This window comes from Lepisosteus platostomus, chromosome 9, assembly GCF_059453375.1.
Source record: "Lepisosteus platostomus isolate fLepPlt1 chromosome 9, fLepPlt1.hap1, whole genome shotgun sequence".
Taxonomy (NCBI): Eukaryota; Metazoa; Chordata; class Actinopteri; order Semionotiformes; family Lepisosteidae; genus Lepisosteus; species Lepisosteus platostomus.
Window position 1 is genome coordinate 41,705,024 of NC_142619.1, and position 20,881 is coordinate 41,725,904.

The window sequence follows — 20,881 nt, forward strand, 5'->3', positions numbered from 1 at the left end:
CATCCAATTTTTTATGTCAGAGATGCAATTAGATAGAATAGAGACAGTCACATCAGTGTCAGGTTTGGTATGGATGTATATTTGAGTATCGTCAGCATAAAAATGAAAGCTGAGGCCATGTTATCTTAAAAGCTGACCAAGTGGGAACATGTAAATAGTGAAGAGCAACGGGCCCAGTATTGAGCCCTGAGGAACACCAGACTTAACAAGACCAATTTCAGACCTGTACCCATTAAGAGAGACAAAGTGACAGTGATCAGTGAGGTAAGATTTGAACCATTTGAGAGCAGTGTCAGAAACTCCAAAGACAGTCTCAAGACGAGAAAGTAAGATGTTATGGTCAACAGTGTCAAAAGCAGCACTGAGATCAAGAAGGATGAGTATAGAAAGAGAACCAGAATCAGAAGCTATTAGAAGATCAGGGCAGTTGACGGAAGCCAGATTGGAGAGGTTCGAAAAGGTTGTTTGTCATGAGGTGGTTATGCACCTACGCTCAAGTTTGTGAGAGGCTGCCTTCATGGATCGCAGGTGGTCATTGTACCAGGGGGCAGGGCAAGAGAAGGAGATGATTCGAGTTTTTAAAGGAGCAAAGGTGTCGAGGGTAGATAAAAGAGCACTGCCAGAAAATCAGCAAACTCCAAATTGATGCTAAATTTGGAGAACTGGACAATTAATTTGTAACAGGAGGTGTTGGTATAATGGGCAGTTTTAGATGGAAATAATGTTTTTTTGAATCTGCATAAGGATTCTAGAATAGAAATGTAAACTGTTTTTCTATCTAAAATATATATATATATTTTGGTTAACTTCCCAGACAAGGCTGTAAAGATTACTGAAATATTTTGAGAGACCTTTATTACATTCCCACCACAACTGGAAGTGCTGGTAGTGTAAGACTGCTTTCCAACAGCGATTCATGTTTTGCATGGGGAGAATATGATCCTCTGACATGTCCACTTATCCTAGCCATTCATCTTATGACACATTGCAAGGTCCTCTTTGCTTTTCAGAACAGTTAAGAGCAATTGTAGGAGCATTATGATTGATGGATGCTGAGTGCCTGCAGGCTTGCAGTGCCAAGTCGCAGTGGTCTGTTTCTTGATAAACCAAAGGACCGTGGCCGAGTAACACTTATCCTTCCCTGGTGGCACTCCTCCAGTTGTGCACTACTGTTTGAGGAATCCTTGTCACAGTGATATGAAACAGGCATGTCCTGGCAGTAGAGCTCAACCTGAGCTCCAGGCATCCAGTGATGGATAGGAACTCTCTAAATGTATTGAAGGTTTAATCTAAAGTAATCTGTTGGCTGCTTTGTAATAGAACAACACCATCTTATCTACTTTAAAACAGGACATATGAAAAGGTAAATAACTTCTTTCCTATCATTAAAGGTGATTAGGTTGAAAGAGCTGCAGCTCAGCGATTAATGGGTGAGCAAGGACTCCTGATCAACACTGTGGTGTATTATTGATGTTTTGCTGTAGCTGTTCAAGTGTTATCACTTTTCTTTCTATGCCATTTATGCTTTGTATTTTACTAGCCGACTGTCACAGTAAACTTGATCAAATTCAAAGTCTTAACCTACTGAGCCAACATAGAACTCTCATGGATTGAGGTTTCTTCACTCCGAAAAAGGACTGAATTACTCTAAGTGAAGAATATATAAATGTATTGTTAAAAAAAACAAGGGTGTTATCAATACGTTTTCCATACACAAAACAAATCACATACATACACACTTGAGTCAGCAACCACCAAGCAAGGTCGTATAACATCTTCAAACATCCATGAACAAATGAGTGGTTAAGAAATAGGCACTAGCCTACAAGACAAATATTTGTTACAGAAACTAACACAAGACACAAAATACAAAAACTATTATAATATTTTATCATAGAAAAATAAATGTTTTTGGAGGATGAAGTGTGGTTAAGTAAATCACAGATTCTCATGTTTATAATGATAATCCACTTAGTGATTTTTACTGACGAGTTTTTGCATCTATCAAGACAATAGGAGGGAGATTCAAATTTTAAAATTAAAGGGGAACGTTTTTTATATTTCTGGGTTGGAAAGAATCGGCATTGAGTGCATTTCAAACCATAATAAAAGCAAAATATACACAGTAACTTGAAAAAAAAACGATTTACATCACAAAATGGATGGAATTTCAGGTATGCGCAGCGCCATATTCTACGATTCAAATCCAGGCGACAAAACGTCTGGTGAAGCAGCTTTATTACATTGTAAACAAGCAGGCTTGTGAATACATCTCTTTTAATCAAATAGAAATATTGCTCTTGACTTCCAGATAGTTTTGCCTACAAATACTACTTGTTAACTGTGCATGCAGATCACATTGGAACATTTCTGCAGTAAAATGTCAGCTGCACAACCGGTACTTATTCACTCGTGCATCAAGTTACATTAGTCATTACGGTGACTAGTGAGCAGGAAGGGCCGCATCATGTCCCAATTTGCGCAAACTCTCGCTCTTGCCCAGGGCGAGACAAGGAGTTTGCTACAGCATGGCGACTTACTGTACTTTGACAAAGTTCACCATTTTGTGCTTAATTCAAAATTTGTAAACTTTTTCTATACTGTCAATGAATTTATTTTGTTAACAAAATGGAATAACAGGTCTGGAGAAATTGGGACTGCAGTTCCCCTTTTACAAGATGTGCTATATTTTTTACAAGCAAACAGACCTGGTAAGGGAAACAGTAATCATTTCAAATTTATGGAAACATTATTCTAATCTTATTTTTTTAAATTTTGTTTTAATATTTTGATTCTGTTGCAATAAGATTGTGTAACAGTTTAAAGTAAATTATGATATATTTCTATCCTGTTAAAGTTTATTTTGGATTGTCTGTCTTAAGCTTATGATTTAAGTTTCAGTATGATTTTAAAAATCCATCCTTCTTGTGTTTTATCAGACTAAAACTATAAATCTCTCCTTTTAAACTAGGCTCAACAGACTGCATTTGCTATGCAACGATTGGCATTAATGACCCAGTGACTTCAGCCTTACATATTATTGTGGGTGAGTAGGTAAATTGTAAAGTAATTATGTATGGTACAAAAATGAGACAAAGCGCAATGAATAACCAGTTTCTAATTTTCTTTAATCTGATTCTGGTAAAAGTATATTTTTCTGCATGAATGAATTAATGCTCTATTTTTAATCTGTGAGATAATGCTCATGATGTACGAGGATGTAGTCCTACAAAATACTTTTTATTTTGCTGTTCTATGGTCTACTGTGTTCTACGTATTTGGTAAGTGTTTTAAATTAAATAAAATGTAATACTTTATCTGGCCTACAACGTAACTATAGCAACAAAGTTTAACTTTATTCTTTTAATAATTGTTGATAATGAAGTACCTTTTAGTACACATCTAACATTGGTGTGAATATCAATTTTCAGTGATCATTCATTCTATTAAGATAAGATCACTTTATTGGCCATATACAGTTTCTAGTATTAGGAATTTGTCTTTTTTCCCATACCCCAAGTTACTCTCCATGAGAGAGACAGATAGGGAGAGAAGCTTGGGGTCAGAGCACAGGGTCAGCCATTTATACTGCGTCCCTGGAGCAGTTGGGGTTAAGGGGCTTACTCAGGGGCCCAACGAAGTAGGATTCCTCTGCCGGCCACGGGATACGAACGGACGACAGCCACAAACACAGATCCTTTGCTACAGAGCCACCGCACCGCCCAATAGAGGGTTGCATTGTGTTGGAGCCTTATCCAGTAGACCATGAGAGCGTGTCGGAGTACACCTTAGATAGGGCACTAGTCTATCGCAAAATACATGAACTTAACACACACACATACATACGTACAGGGGACATCTTTAGAGTTGCTAGTTAAGCTGGTCGGTTGTCTCTGGATGGAATATTGGCAGAAATCAGAACACCCTAGGAAAAACTTGCACAACCACAGGGAAAGAAACAGGAGTTTCCGCACAGAAGGCACTTCAGGTTGCACAGAACCCGGGAACCAAAAGCATGGAGGCATTGGCACTATTCCATACCACTGTGCTACTCCTCTGCTGCTACATTGTTTTATTTACATTTAGAAAATGCACAGACTTACATTTTTTTTTCTGTAGTATACTGTATGAGTAAATCTTCTGTCTTGCAAAATACACTCCACTTTTTAAATATGAAAAAACCTTCTTTATGTGTTTTTTTAAATTATTTTAAATATTGCTGAGGTGTTTAATTTGCTGTTGTGTAGGAATATTCACATTTATTATATTCTTTATCTCAATATGTTTCATTGGGGAAGCCCCTGCTGCTTTCCACAGATTACATGGCTTATTAGATTCTGTGCTTATGTATGTTTATATTCTAATATTAGTTTTATTAAATATCCTTTTAGGTGATTCTCAGGCCTTGGATGTCTGTTCAGTGCACCATAATGACACATTTCTGAAGTACTCAGTATCCCTACTAGGTTATGGGTTTTATGGAGATATACTGGCTGACAGTGAAAAGAAACGATGGATGGGTCCAGCTAGATACGATTTTTCAGGTAATTGTTTTTATGGAAAAATGCACTTGTGAAACATTAAAGAATGAATGGCTCGAAGGTAGGTGGGTTAAAGGATTCTGCCTTCACTTCACTCATTCTCCCGTGGTTATGGGAATTGTAGCTGAGATTTGAGGAATGCAATTGGCTATGCTGAAGCAGTTGTAAAAAAACAAGCTGTTCTAAATTGTTTTGATTCTTTTGAGATTTATCTGAACAAATTCAGTGTCAGTAGTAAAAAACAGATTAGAGGACCCAAGTGAAAAAAACAAGAGCAGGAGGCACTTTGTATAAAAAGCGTTGTGGGAATATTTGACAAAATACTTTGCCCAGTTGTTGAAGTCAGTACTGTGGCTTCTTTCAAAATAATTCTAGATGAGATCTTTGAATCATTTAGCTTCTAGCTAATGAAAATGGATCAATAGACAAAATGGCTTACTCTCATTTGTTAATTTTCCTATGTTTTATGTTTCATATGTTGTAAATATATTCCTTTGTTATGTTGTGTCCACTACACCACTGATTAAATCAGCTGTTTGTATTTTGTATTGCTGTTATTTATTAGGTATCAAGACATTTCTATCTCATCACTACTATGAAGGAACAGTATCCTTTCAACCAGCCACTGATATCTTGGGAAACCCAAGAGACAAAACCAAGTGCAGATCAGGGTAAATAATATTAACGTATTTCTATCCTAGGATTAATTATGCTTCATCAGTAGAGGAGTGATTGCTACAATGCTGTACTATTGTGACCATAACTTGAAAAGTACAAGTTAAAAAACAGGCAGAGACCTGCCACATAAACATGTCATCGCTCAGAAGAGACTTATTTAAATCAGTTCTACTGTAAATATACTTGTGAGGCTTCTTAAGTAAAACATGGTTCTCTTTGTGATGCAGCTTGATATAGGCGCGCTGCATTACATGGTCTTGACAGTGGAATTTATATTGGGATTTTCTGAGCTTTGTGTTCACCTTGCCAAATACTCAGGGTCTCCACCAAAATCAGTTTGTATAGTAACGCATCTTTCTTCTATAATTCTGTGATGTATCTTTATGCTGTCTCTAGTGTTGTGCCATTATCAAAACATTTCTTCTATGTGCTCATTTTTAATTTTTTGGTAATAATGTTACATTAAAGAGTGCTGAATATAGAGAGATACCTATTCTGTTTGATATTGCCTGTAATGTTTGTGCTTTAATCTTTGGGAAAATAGGCTACTTCTGTTCATGCCAAAATGATTGTGTATGGTTTTTTTTCTCCATTTAATAAAATGTTCCTAATGGAAAGGAAGCAACATTAACTTTATTTTCCCTCAGGTGCTATGTCTGCCAGCATAATGGACAACTGTTCTCTGAAGAAATACGGGATGAAAGTGTTGAGGGGGGTGTTAGTGAAAATGGTAAGAAAACAAGTTTAATAGCCTAATGAAACATCAGCACAAAATCAGCCTCCAGTAAATATGAAATTGCTGTAATGTTTAAAATGATCCTGTGGAAAAAAATGCTTCAATTCAGTGTTATTTTGACAAGTGTCTAGTGTTGGAAAAAGCCGAACACAACATTTCGTATCAGTGCTCGTCATTCGGAAAGACCCTGACACAAGCACCAATAATATTTTTGATGCACAGCCCGGGCACGTGAGAAACATGACTTTCATCACTCAGAAGAGACTTATTTAAGACAGTACTACTATAAATATGCCTCTGAGGCTTCTTAGGTAAAACACAGTTCTTTTAAACTAAAGCACATGCAGAAGGATCCCACTTAGAGGGAGACCCTAAATTCCTGGTACTGCAAGCCTGCTAATGATATAATTTTCAAGAGGTAGAAATCCATTGTTTTTCGTTGATTACCTTAGGTTGTTTTCTGTATCAAAGTTTTCCAAAGTAGTATTAATAGATTCTGATTAAAGAAAATGTTTCTGATTAAATGTTTCACAACTTTTCTGCTTCATAGTTCATAGCAAAGCTGAAATTGATTATTCATGTTTCTTTCATCTGCTAAAATGACATTAAATGCAAAAACTCACAGCAGCACAAGCATGTTTCAGGAGAAACATTTTTAGGACCCAAACTACCTAATCTTACACATCCTGCAAACAGGATGAAGTACAGCAAAGAGGAAGAAAACAATTTTTCACCATTGTCCAATGTAACTTCTATTTAAACCTTTTCCTGAAGTTTAATAAATTGCAGTGAAAAAATGCATATGGGATTATTTAAACAATTCAATCCAATACAGTAAGTGAAGCAAGATGGGATAATTACTGCGTAAGAATAAGAGGTTGGATAAGCTGCACAATAAGCCGAAAAGAAGGAATAGCTACTGTATACTGTTAGCATTATTAGTTCCATGTGAGGTTATTAAAGACGGCAATATGATCAAAATGGATATAAGTTTAAGAACATACAAGTTAAACAGTGTAACCATACTTGTCTTAGCAGTATTGTATTGTTCAGCTATATTGTGAAAAAGCATTAAAGTAATCCAGGAATTTCATAAAATTGCAAACATTTTAAGCTCTCAAAAGAGAAAATAAAACATTAGAGGGTACGTTTTTGTTTTTTGCATGTGTAAGTATGGGATATATAATCTTATCCAGACTTTTCTGGAAGTGTTGAGTATGGGAAGTGTGAATATTGATCGTATGTAACCCATATATACAGTATTTCTAGTGAAAACAGTTAATTCTATTCTCACTTTTATTTACAGCTAGGCATCTGATTTTTTGTGGTCTATTAGAATGCTTTCTCATCATTTCCTAAATGTCCATAGGGGACCTCAGTCAAAGAAAAGTTAAAATAAACCCTGATTTTTTTATCTGAATGAACATCTCCTTTTCTGCTGTAATGGAATGGAAGAATGCACACAGTAATAAAATACAAATATCTTCCAGTGACTGGCAATTTAACACTTAATATATTGATTACTAATGGAAAATGAACAGGCCCTATTTTCTGAAGTATTGCATACTATATTTTGCGTTAATATAAGTGATCCTCTAGGATCTTGTTCAATTAGCATAGAGAATTTAATGTAGGGAATAATTGGGTGATACTCCGAATTATATGTATAGTATGTCTTATTTTATCAGCATAATTTGTTTGCTGATAATTTGCTATTGTCTTATTTATGGGTTATTGGTTATTTCTGAGCACTTCTGTACCATTGAAGACTAGATATTTGAATAGGTGTTTCCCTTTTTAAAAAAATTAGAATGACTCTGCATTAACATTCAAAGCTGACATTCAGAAGTGCATTTTTGTTGGCATATTTTATATAAAATATAATTGAATTTATATTCATTCTTTGTTTTCACCATGAATGTTATTTGTTTTTACTGCACTTTTAATATTTTTAGGGTGCAGGGTAGCCAGTCCTGTCTAATTGTGTATGTTGAGCAAACTTGAGCGTAGGTGGCATAAATGGAAATTATCAGGCTTGGTGAGATAACTTGTCTGAATATAAGGTTACAATAGAATCTGCTAGATCAACCTACTTCTCTCACATCATTGAAAATTACCATAACAACCACATCTTTTCTCCACCATCAAACGGTTACTAAAGCCAAACCGCCCCACAATATTACCTGCCTCATTGCAACTTTGCAACACATTCTTAGATTTCTTCACCTCCGAGACCGACAACATCCGGCATCACATTCTCTCCATTACGCATATCATTTCCATACCTCCTCCCTCCTTATCCAACTGGTTCCTTTCTCTCCAGATTCTCTCTTCTTGACTCAGCATCCCTCAATAAACTAGTTACACACATGAAACCCACCACATCTATTTTAGATCCCATTGGTCTTGTTAGGACTGGTGTTCCTCAGGGCTCAATACTGGGCCCCTTGCTCTTCAGCATTTCCATGTTTCCACTTGGTCAGCTTTTTAGATCACATGGCCTCAATTATCATTTCTATGCTGATGATACTCAAATATACATCCGTACCAAACGTGACAGTGATGTGGCTGTCTCTATTCTATCTAATTGCATCTCTGACAGAAAAACTTTTGAAGACTCAAATTTCCTTAATCTTTACTGTGACAAGACTGAAGTCATGCTTATTTGCACCCCACAGCAACTTTGTAAAGCCAATCCTGTATCCCCATCTGTATCTTTATCTGTGATGGTTCTGTACTTGTGCTTGAGTCTACGTTGAAAAACCTTGGAGTGATATTTGATTCTGGCTTAACATTCGACCAACATGTGCAGCATATTGTCAAAACATCTTTTTTTTCACCTCAGAAATATCGCTAGACTATGCCCTATGTTGTTAATAATAATAATAATAATAATATGATGATGATGTAAGAAAACAAAAACTGTGGCATGGTGTCAAGTTATTTAGCACTACTGCCTCACAGCTTTAGGGTTCTGGTTTTATTCCATTATCTGTCTGTATATAACTTGCACAAAGATTGAACATGTAAACATGCAAGTTTTCCCTGGATACTCAATTTCACAAAAACATGTGGACAAGGTTCAGTTTAACTGGCACATAATTTTCCATCCTAGGGTTCAATCCCTGGTCCCTCAAGAGGAGGGAAGCTGGGCACCCAAGCTAGCTACATCTTCATTTTTTGATAGTTTACAGTATGTCGAGAATCTATTAAGAATAAATTCTCAGTTACAAAGGTGACCAGTAGAGTACCCATTTATAAGGCAGGGAATTTACTGCAGCAATTAGAGTGCCTTGCTCAAGTGTACAAAAGCAGCATCCAGCTTAGAATTTGGTCCTTCTGGTCTGGAATCTAGAGCCATAATTATATCCTGTCAAGAAGAGGTTCTGGTGCCTATTCTGGTTAGAATTGAGTATGAGTTGTATGAATACTTGTTTGTACTTAAGGAGTTCATAGAAAATTAATTAGTCCAAAGTATTTCATACTTAAAAACCAGTATATCAATAATGAGTATTATGCATACTGTAGATCCTGTGAAAGCTTGGCCAATTACTAGACAAACGTTATTGAGTAGATTCTTTGACCAATCACAATGAACATTTTTCTTGGGAGTCCTTATCTGTGTTCAGCTGGTCTTTATTTATGTAGAAGATGAACTCCCAGAGCCTGTTAGCATCATTGGAGACCATACCAAATCTGCAGTAGTAGCATATCATATGTTTGTGTTTAAATATATTACTACAAATAACATTAATACATCACAGTTCCTTAATTTAATTACTGACTTGAATTCTAACATTTTATATCTTACTTAAATGATTGTGCAAAAGTGTTAAATTGCATAGGAAATGCCAGATATCTTTAATTTATAACAGCAGTATCCTACATTTTTAAACTCCAGAATGACTTTATTTCAATAATAGGTCTTTACGTCATTTCAGTGTGATTTAACCCTTAAGAGAGCACAATTCTTAAGACAAAATTGCTTAAATGGTTTTGTGTAATCAGTATTAAACACCATTTTCATTTAAAGAAGACTTGTGAAGATATTTATTTTCTCAACAGTCTTGTTAAAGATGATCTGCAAACCTCATAACTATAAAGAAGTGTGTGAACTTAAGCATGGATAACCTTCTTGTATTTGTGTATTTTAGAAGATGAAAGAGAATGGAAAGTTGTCAAGGGGAAGTTTCTTGCCATCAATGCTGCCAGTATGAGCTGTGCTTGTCCACGCAGCCCAAAAGGTCTTTCCCCGGCAGCACACCTAGCAGATGGGACAACAGACATCATACTTGTCCGCAAATGTTCCAGACTGAACTTCCTTCGACACCTCCTTCGACATACCAGTAAAGATGATCAGGTACCAGTAGATTACATGAATAGTTAATAAGGTATTTTTTATCCACTTAACATTTGCATAAACAGTGATGCCTGAAGTATTGACTATTGCACCGTTTACGTAAAAGTGGTATATTGGACCAGTTCCTTATTTGCCGTCAGTTCCCAGCATATGTACAATGCTAATATCTATTTTGTGTGCGTTTTCATGTGTGGAATGTTTCATTAAATTGAAACGAAATATCATAATTTTGGAGTGTGATATTTAGACTTCACTTGATTTCAGTAACCTGTGCAAGTGACTGAATAACATACAAATGTGCAATGATCTAATTTCCAACAAGATCTTCATTTCCTCCATAGAATCTAATAAGAACCTAGAGTGTAAATGACACTGACTTTTGCTACCATATCTTTGTGCTTGATCAGTGGATATCATGGTTCCAAATACACCTGGTTATGGTTATCCACCTTGAGCCCCGTAAGCATGAGCCTACGTTTCCCTCAAAATCTCAGTTCAATTGGATGATCAGAATGGAGTGGAATTGCCAGAGCCCATGTCAGCAGAATTCCAAAAATACAGATGCAGCCATTCAAAACAAGCGGGGTACGCTGCGGTATAACGCATTGGGCGTGTCGCATCAAAACGCGGTATAACGCGTCATTTACCATATGCAAATTCGATTATGTTGATAGTATCCGGAATCACCTTGTAAAACCACCTGGAGGAGCTAATAAAGCTTAACCTCTCATGTACAGCATTTGAGCTTTTAAATTTAAACTGTGTATTACAGCATGTTAATCATCATTCATTAAAAAGTTGGTATATTTTATGAAATTTTTTATTGTTCAGTTGGGCAAAAGTACACAACCTACCTTTATCATAAATATTTTAATTATGCAGAAATATTTTATGCATCAAAGTCTTTACCGAAGATATTACTAATAGTATTAATAATGAATGACCTTGGACAAGCTGTAAACTCAAAGTATAACTCTGGTCCACATTCTTTGTAACCGTCTTTGTAAACGAAAATACTTTATTTTTTCATTGACAAAAAGTAATACCACAGCATTTCGTTGATCCGATCACACATTCATTTCCAATCATATAAAGTAAGTCTTTAGCACATTTATTTGAACATTTCCATCAATCGTACAAGCACTGAAAAACTGTCCAATCCCTAGTTCATCAGGCATTTTCTTTTTCGCTGCGGGAGCGCTCCTACTGGTCCTGGTCTCAGTGCTTTCTAGGATATAACGCCAGCGATTTGTTGTTAAAATCGGGTTTCCTGTAATGCCGCAGCGAACTCTCGTTTTTCTGTCCACTATAACAGACAATCTCCCTTGCTTTTAACTGAGCGTTTCATAATTTATAAGAATGAAAATGATTTAAACTATGCGACACTTATTCAACAAGAGCTCAAAATATCACAAGGATCTTCAAGAGCGCAACAAAGACAGCAGAAAAAGATATCAGATACATGAGAATCCAAGCTTTTTATCTACGCTAAGAAGTAGTCTTTAAAATTTCTTTATCACACAATGAAGTCAAAATTCCGGGGTGTGCGTATATCAGAGAATATTGTCAGCCAATCAGATTTCAGGACCGGAATTATCCGTTTTATAATAGGGAATATTAATTTAAGGATCTAAATATCTAAAAATATGTATCTATATAGCAGGTAGTATTACTGTATTCCACTTTCTTTTTAAACACGGAAAAACAAATTCACAACGCGAAGCTGTCACTCTTCTGTGTAAAAAAAAATGGTTTGAACACCATGGCTGCTGAGTAAAGAATAGGAACGTTCCTGCTGTATTAATCCATATTCTATATAGTCTCTATGCTTATATATATATTATATATTACTATATATGGGTATATAGTTGACCCTTACCTGAATGAAAACAGGACATAAAGAAAGGGTTTCAGAAATCAAACAAAGCTTTATTCCCATGTTTACAGTCTGGGTAATTGGAGGATACGCTGTTATGCTTCCTATGGTGATATATGGGTTTTTTGCACGAATCCATATTATATTCCCTATTAATCCAATTCTAAAAGTATGCTTTTGTTTAATCCGATAACTAGCGTATTCGCAGAAAAGGTTAAAACGATCAATTTTCACAAAGTATATAAATGTACAGTAATATGGGCAGAAGGAGCATGTAAAAACATTTTGAAATAACCACATGTAGGACTTTGATGCTTAAAATGTTTGGGGAGAAATGGAATACTGGTGTGTATTTCTTCTTTAAAATACCAATACCAGCAATATACAGTTTACATAATATGTTTATGTTCCAAAATTAATATCGTTTATGACCTTCAGATGCGTTATGCTCCTATTCTGTTTATGCTCAGCTACTAAAATTTCCCTTTAGTGGTAAAATTTCATATAAATATTCAATACTAAGCGGATTAAAATGTGCACAGTAAAGAGATTAAATGACTAAATATTTTCACTACTGACCAATACACCACGTGTGCCCGTCGGTCATTTTGGCCAGACAATCACGTACCGTGGTATGGCGCGGTGGCACACGCGTAGATGTCCGCAGTACTGGTTTGTACTGTGCATTTTGAATGGCATCTGTATATCTCAGTTTGATGTACTAGTGTTTGCCATGGGTTTGTTAAGGTTCATAATAACATAAGTAAAACACACATAATATGATTGATGTATGCTTTGAAAAATTGCTGACCGCTTTTTTCGCAATATAAGACGGATAAGGACATTGGTCATAATGCGTATGAAACAAAGTTGTTCATGCATGTGACTGACCAATTAGAAATGCTATATTCTTTGCCATAGTTGTATGTTATACAAATCGTCCTTGATCTTGGTACACAAAGTTTGTTTTACTTAGAATGGAAATGGAAAAAAATGATTCACACATGTATTAGGATGTTTTTTTGGGGTGATATTTTTCCATTGGTCTTGTAGGGGTTTTGTGAATTTACTAGCACAATATTTAGTCATAACAGTAAGTTGTGTGAGTTTTACTTTGCCTATTAGGCAATCGGCAGAACAACAAGGAGTCTTCACAAGGATTTACAACACATGGAATACATTTATTGAAGCATAGAGACAAGTGTACATAAAATATTCAGAATATCAAGCTGATACAGAAAGGATACATAAAAACAGGGATATTATGTTAGTATACCATTGGTTACACTAGAGTCCTCACCAGTCTCTTTAAAATATTCAACAGGCACTCTTAAGTCACTATGGCTACTTAAATGAATTAAATTGATGTTAATGTGTTAATATAACAGTTTTATTCTTGAGAGGGTGAATATTGAATTACACTCATCTACGACCGCTGACTTGGTCCATTGCAGCGCTATCCAATTAATGCTCTGCTGGCTCAGTGCCACTCCAGTCCTGAGGTAGTTCAAAGTATTGGAGGGGGAGAGAGAGAAGGATCCTTCTGTAAGAACTGTGCTGACAGTCGATTCCCTAAATGGATTATCCGCTTAGCATTGAGTTGAACTGGGCCATAGCCTGTGCATAGTGTGGTGACTGCTCAGTCAGGGCAAGTCACATGAAAAGGAGAGAAACTCTGTTTGCTCCCAGAGTAGCGGCTACTGCTGAATAATATTCTATTCAGGTGTGTCGACAAAGTCCAATGGTATTGCTCTGGTACTGAAGCAGACACACGGTGGTAGCTAGCTGGTCTCAAGGTCCTGCTGCAGGATAGACCTCGGGCAGAATTCTGTCTTTACGTATGGGTTTTTCCCCTAACTCGGTGCTTCAGGAAAAAGTCCCAAAGTTCAGACAAGTGTGTCAGGCACATGATTCTGTTGTCAGCCCAGTTGGTTCAGCGGAGAGAGGAGGGCAGCTGAGTTGGAGGTGATGCACTGCTTTTTGACTGGGGAAAATGCGGTTGGCGATTGGTCAAGAAGCTATGAGGTGGAATGGGTTACCACACCCATCAGGTCTTAGATTGGTTGGTCATCTTGTTGGATGATTGACCATGCCCTGTGACTTTTAGGATTCTCTCCAGATGTGCCTATGTCCATCTGCCAGACATGCTGGCACCAGCAGTGGACATCCATCTTAAATGGGTAATGGTAATGGATCTGGACTGTCCTGGGAAAGATTCTTATCTGAAAGATAAGCTCATCTCCCTTACTTGCTCACATGCAAAGACCATTAGATCATCATTTGGCTGACCACCGCGAGAGGTCGCTTTTGCTACTTTCCTGTGATGGTCAACAGGCTGTTTGGTCCAGACACAAAGATTTTTTGAAATACTTAATGCCACTTAATTCTAAGGGAAATAATAGGCCTTGTCTTTACAGTCTTTGAAACAGTAGATTGTGTGATACACTTAAGGATAACATACTAAAAACTTTTACTTAGCTGTTTTAGATGTGATAACCGCTATGTGGACAGAAATGAACACTGCCACAATTTTTTGGATATATAGTGCCCTCCAGGTATTTTCATACCCTTAATGAAAAAGGAACAAAACATATAACGGATATTTACAAATTGGGTAATGTCTCTTCTAAAAAGATTTTATGTTTGTAATTTAATTGTAATAAAAGGAAGTCATATTTGTCATAAATAATTATAAAATAACAAAAACTACACTAACATTTTGTCGTTTAGAAATATGGTTGAATCTCCAGAAAAACCTCCAGTGGACTCTGAAGGTTTCATGTTTCCCTGGTGTAAAAAAAGTAAACACATGGAAGAAATTTAGTAGTTGCATGCATAGGTCAGAGAGCTCTAAGCAGCTTGCCAGCAAATGATCATTGACCTCACGAAGTTGGGGAATTGGTATTAAAAATCCACAAAAAGCTTCATCTCACTTTCCTCTGTTTTGTCAATTTTTGAGAAATATAACATTACAGTATTTGTTACCACCACAAGCTGGGAAACAAATCATTGAGGGGTAAACCATAAACAGCTAGCCAACAAAAACAGTTCTTATTATTCAACATCATCTGCATTAGTATGGTATTCATGGCTGGGTTGCTGCTCATCAGCATTTTGTTTAGCATAAACAGTTAAGGCTTATGTTGTTAGAACAGTGCCCATTGTGAAATCTGGTTTATCGTGTTTTGGGTTTTTATTGATTGGATGGATTCTGGAGCCCTTCTTATGATACTGTAATGCTTAACGACATTTAAGCATGCTTGGCCAGTATGCTTGAATGGTCATGCTTGGCCAGAAATTGGAATTTTAGCATGCTGCTGACTCAATGCATGCATCCACATTGACACAGAAATGGTTAACTGCACTGAAAATAAATGTTCCTGATTGGCCATCTCAATTTCCAGACCTCAATCCAATTGAACAATTCTCATTCAGACACAAGAATGTAGTTCCCAAACAGAAACCAAAGACCCCAGAGCCATTGTCCTTATAGGAATGATAAAAAAAACCTTAAAAGTACCAAAAAACCTCATAGCATACTTACAGGTGAAAACTAATGAAAATAGTCTGTGCCTGATGAACATTTAATGTTTTCTGGACATTTGACAGATATAACTTTGCTTTTATGCAATTCTATTTAGATTGTAGTATGACTTTGTATTTTTCAGCAGAACACTATACATTTTGTAAATCTTTGTTTTTGTTCCTATTCAATGGACATATAAATAAATCTGCAGTGTACTATACAATATATACCAATAATAGCGTGAAGAATCTTGAGGAAACCCTGCACATAAAACCAAAATACACAAGTATCCCTCTAAGTTCTAACATGATTCCCTGCATCATAAGAGACAGAGGTCAAAAGAAAAAAGTGTATCTACCAGTATTGTAGTGCTGTGCTTGGATTTATCTGGCTTTTCCTTAGTTTTTGTCTTTTATCCATAGTCTTGTCACATTTCTGAAAGCTGTGCATCACAGATTCACTTGTATCTTTTTCAGTGAAAGTGCAGTATTGTGTGTTTCCTTGAATGAAAACATAAAAGGACTTGGATAAATAGTAGATCAATGCAGGACATGTGAACAGGCATTTTGGTACTGACTGAGCTGCATGATTTTAAAAATTGAAGAATGAGAAGGTTTTCCAAATAAAGAACCCATTTTGTTCTTCATTTTCAGCAGGAGAATACTTTAAGTACATTGAATTCCTTTTGAAAATTGCACCTTAACTGAAAATCCTTTCATCCTCTTTGCAGTTTGACCTTACCTTCATTGAAGTACACAGAGTCAGAAAATTCAAGTTCACACCAAAATACTGTGAGAGTGAAGACACTGATGTGAAGGATGTGAGAAAGAAGCTCTTTAGCCAGATCTGCAGGGACCACCCAGCATGTAGCTGTACTTCAGTTAATAGCAACTGGAATTGTGATGGAGAAATTTTGGATCATGCTGCAGTCGAAGTGGGGTATGATAGTCCAATTACTGAATTTGTAATGTTTCACATTTTACCATGTTCAAGTTAATCTTAGGCTCCTATCAGTGGTAGATAAAAGTATACTGTATGTAATTCAGAAAATTCTATATCAAAAGATGTTGTTTCAGATATTGTCTGATTTTTTACTAGTATACACAAATCTTAGTTTCAGGCACTAAAAGACGGAACACTTATTTATTTTTGCAGTGGGAGAGCTTGATTTTGTATAACTTTAGAAAGTGAACATGGTACCAAAGCTTTTTGGCAAAAAATATATTCAGCTGAGGAGTGGCTGATAGCTGGTGTGTTGCTAACAAATGTTTTGAACCTTTGTGTGGACAGAACCAATGTTTTCTAGATCTTCACTTGTTGAAAAAAATGCTAATATTTGAATACTGCCGTATGTGTGGGCTTGCACAACATTTAATGTTTGCTAATCATATCCCCTCTTGGACTGTGTTAGGCCTGTCACTAAATTAGTATTAGAATTTAAAAAAAGACAAACCTGAGACCTGTAATTAGAGGCAAATCTCTACATTTAATCATAAGATGAAACATAAAAGCCACCAGAGCAGCTGCCAGGGTTTCTAGAACAACAGTGCCATATAGGCTGCTGTTAGTGGTACTGCAGCTCTGTGTGCTAACCAAAGGGATCACAAACACATCTGTTTCCATAATAATTAGGAATTTAGATGTTTTATTTATTTATAAATAATATTTAGTGGACCTTTCCATTTTTAAATGTCTGAAGACCATACATGTCAGAATGAAGACGTATCTACTGAGCTATATCTGTGGGGTGTTTTGCTTTTCCTTGCATTATAATTAGTTCTGTTACATTAAAAGGTTAACAACAAAATCTGACTACAGTAAGAACAGATTTTACTGTATTAGTAAAATTAAAATGTTTAGTATGACTCTGTATTGTGGAATTGGAGTGTTGTATCATTATAACTAAAAAGTAAATTGTGCTGTGTCAGTGATGCATGTGTTGTGTACTTAATTTGCTTGCTCTTTCACTGCTAATGCTTATTCTCTTTTAATTAAGTAAAAATCAATTTATTTATTGTAATTTTCTGTGCAGTACTTGTTCTTGAAGTGAGTCGGCAAACATGCTTTGAAGTTACGATAACGGTTGGACAGATGAGCCAAAAAGCAGTTGTGAAATGAGTTGCTCTTCTTGCCTCTGCAGTTAATTAAATAATTAGAAAATGGTACTTCTTGAAAGCAGTAGCATTTATTATCTTTATTATGGTCTGTTTTTAGTAATATGCTTAAAGTATTATGCTTTCATAAAAATGTTGGAATTCTTGTTTTGTCTTTGCAGAGTTCACTGCCAACTGATAAAGCTTTTTGCAAGAGGAATTGAGGAGAAAGCTGGAGTTTAAAATCTTCTGTTGTTCCCGTGCAGTTAAGCCGAATCAATAAACAAGTGACTTAAGCAGTCTCTTCAAATTACGTTTTGTGATAAAATGTAACTTGAACATTCACACCTAAATACACAAATCAGTGGTACAGTGTACTGTACAAATAAAAATAAAAGGTATGGTTGTAGCTATTATCTTATAAAAAGCAACAGAGGAAAACAAAAATAAAATAGTTATGGTGCATTATTGGTGCTAAATCTTCTGCCAATAAATTAACTGAAATTTCACTTAACATTTTAAAACATTTGATTTTGTTGATTGTGAAATGAACACAGGCAGTCTAGTAAGGAATCAGACATCTAAAAGCCTGGTCATATATGGAAAACTCCAGAAAACCATTATATCTTTTTTAAGGGGTAGTGTTATTCATTTATTATATTACTTCTGGTTTACCAAAAATATCATAAGTATACTTTTGCAGCAACAACTTCACTCTTTAGATAATTGCTTTTAGCTAACCATTTTTTCTTAGCTTTAAAGCAAAGATCTGGATGACGAAATCATCATTCAAGTTTAAACATTAGGTGCCTCTATATCTATGTTTTTTTACATAGTATGTTTATCAGTGACAGTTTCAGGAAATTAAACATCAGAGCTTCTAGTATAGGGCTGTTTTTAGCATTAAAGAAAAAGCAAACCCAAGTCTTAACTTCTGGTTGAAACTTCATTTTTGTTTTCTAACATAGTATTATTATGTCTTGCAACATATCAATGCAAAATGTAGAATAACATTCCAAGTACAGAAACATTGATCATTCTGTTCTGTTCTTATAAAAAATATAATTGGGATTATAGTTGTTTCACATTACTGTAGTACATTTCTTTAATTGTTTCTCTGTAGAGAACAGTAACTGATTTTAAGACATGATTTTAGTATAGTAAATAAAGCATACTAATGCACATGAAATAGATATATATTTTAAATGCAAAAATATATTTATTAAGCAAATCACTGTTGGAAAATTGGGCATTTATTAGGCTTAGTGTATATTCACTATGTGAATAGTTTTCTAGCTGTACTTTGGTTGCACCTAAACAACTGCTGTTTATGCTATAACTCCACAAAGACTACTTCGACTTCACACTGTTTGGTCTTATGTTATCAAGTGTTTTATGGTTTGTCACATCTTCTTTGTCTGTTTTAACTAGAGTATTTCAGGCCTATGTTGTATCTAGCACTTGTGCTGCCATGTAAACTGCCGTAAGTAGTTTTATTTATAATAAGTATGTTTATTTTCTTTTTATTTAGTTTTTTATTTCTGTCTTGTAACCATGGTAATGCTACTGAACTTGACAAGCGATTGTGTGCAGAAATGACTTTTTAGGTGAGTCTTAACTCTCAAACCATTGTATTGAGACCATAAATTCTTATTTAAATTACCATATATTTTGTCATAGGAAAAGGCAGATTTATATGTTTATATGCCTATACTTGGAGACTAGAATTTTGCTGTTTCATTTGAAAGTAAGCTTTTTTTCAGATATATTTCCATCTACAAAGAACCCCATATTCTATATGGATAATACTAAATTAGTCAAAAAGTTGATAGTATATTAAAAATTATCTTCCAAAAGTCTTTGGTAATTCAAGATTTTTCCACACCTACTTAAGTCTGCAGATAGCATGACTCTTTGAACAGCACTGTGCCCCATATTGCTTATGTATATCATTCTAATACCAAAAGTTGTCTGTCACGCTCTAGCTGTAGGGCATCATTGAACATGTGCTACATGTGCTGCCTCACTGCCTGAAGGGTAAATTTGATGCATTAAACATTCACTCTGCTTCTGTAAATGGTGTGTATTTAAATCTATTTTTAATTTAATGGCTCTTAAAAACTGAACTATTTATTATTGAATCCTTACACTATTATTTGCCTATTTGATGAAAATGGTGTACAATACTATGTATTGTAAGTGTTAAGAGTTTTGTGCAAACGTCCATCAAAAGATATAGAAAGTGTATATATACCGTATGTCATATCTTTTAGCAGTACCCCACCAGTTTCTGTACGATAACACAGACAGAAGTCTGTGGTATATTTCTGCCATGCATTATACCTTCTTTCTACAAATATGAGGCTTATTTAAGAAAAGCTTAATTACCAAGTAAAACAAAGCAGCAGAATATTGCACGTGCAACATACAATAATTCAGTAGAAACACCTAAAAAGTCAATTCTGCTGTTTGTCAAATATCCAGCAATGCTGGGCTCTTTATTTAAGTGATAGCACTCTGCTTTTTAGTTTATAGAATAGAGGTTGTGCAAACATCTCTTTTGTTCATTAAAGGCAACTTAATTGGTTAAGTCAAGACAATTTTAAGATTCCTTTATGATCTTGCAGGCTTCAAGACAACATGATGGATTGTGATCCATTAAGTTAACTATGTATTTGAATTTTGTGATTCATTGGGGAAAAAATAAAAAAACTCAGAAATGGAAAATGTCTTGAAGTGTTTGTTAATATGAATGAGAGAAATGAAGCATTATACTCTGATATATTTCCTCTAGAGAATACAGAGCCAAAGGAAATTTACATATACATTTCATTGAAGGCAGAGGGAAGCTACACAGAGATGCCAAAGTTTGCATTTATGAAGGCTTGAGTGACTTTCTTTCATGCTATGTTTCTTTTAAGTTTTCATCTGAGATACAATTTTACAAGTAGTATCCCATGAGGGCTTATGATCATAAACCTGTGATGCCACGAGGGTCAAAGGTTTACTGTTACTAGATAATCATAAAATTTAGATGTGGAAATGATTCAGCCTTTTCATGGAATGCATCT

At 35.4% G+C, this 20,881-nt stretch overlaps 1 protein-coding gene across 3 annotated transcripts in view; it reads left to right on the top strand.

The window, feature by feature from the left end:
- cerk (ceramide kinase) overlaps positions 1-20,537 on the top strand; it is a 45,738-nt gene extending 25,201 nt beyond the window's left edge. For 2 of the 3 annotated variants that reach the window (XM_088645044.1, XM_088645045.1), the window contains 7 exons: positions 2,972-3,046; positions 4,392-4,544; positions 5,107-5,212; positions 5,867-5,949; positions 10,110-10,315; positions 16,448-16,656; positions 17,993-20,537. In XM_088645044.1, coding sequence (XP_088501170.1) covers positions 2,972-3,046; positions 4,392-4,544; positions 5,107-5,212; positions 5,867-5,949; positions 10,110-10,315; positions 16,448-16,656; positions 17,993-18,053 — 893 coding nt within the window. In that variant the 3' untranslated portion in view covers positions 18,054-20,537. The remainder of the gene's footprint in view (positions 1-2,971; positions 3,047-4,391; positions 4,545-5,106; positions 5,213-5,866; positions 5,950-10,109; positions 10,316-16,447; positions 16,657-17,992) is intronic. The other variant, XM_088645046.1, reaches the window with a different exon arrangement.
- The last annotated feature ends 344 nt before the right edge of the window (positions 20,538-20,881 follow it).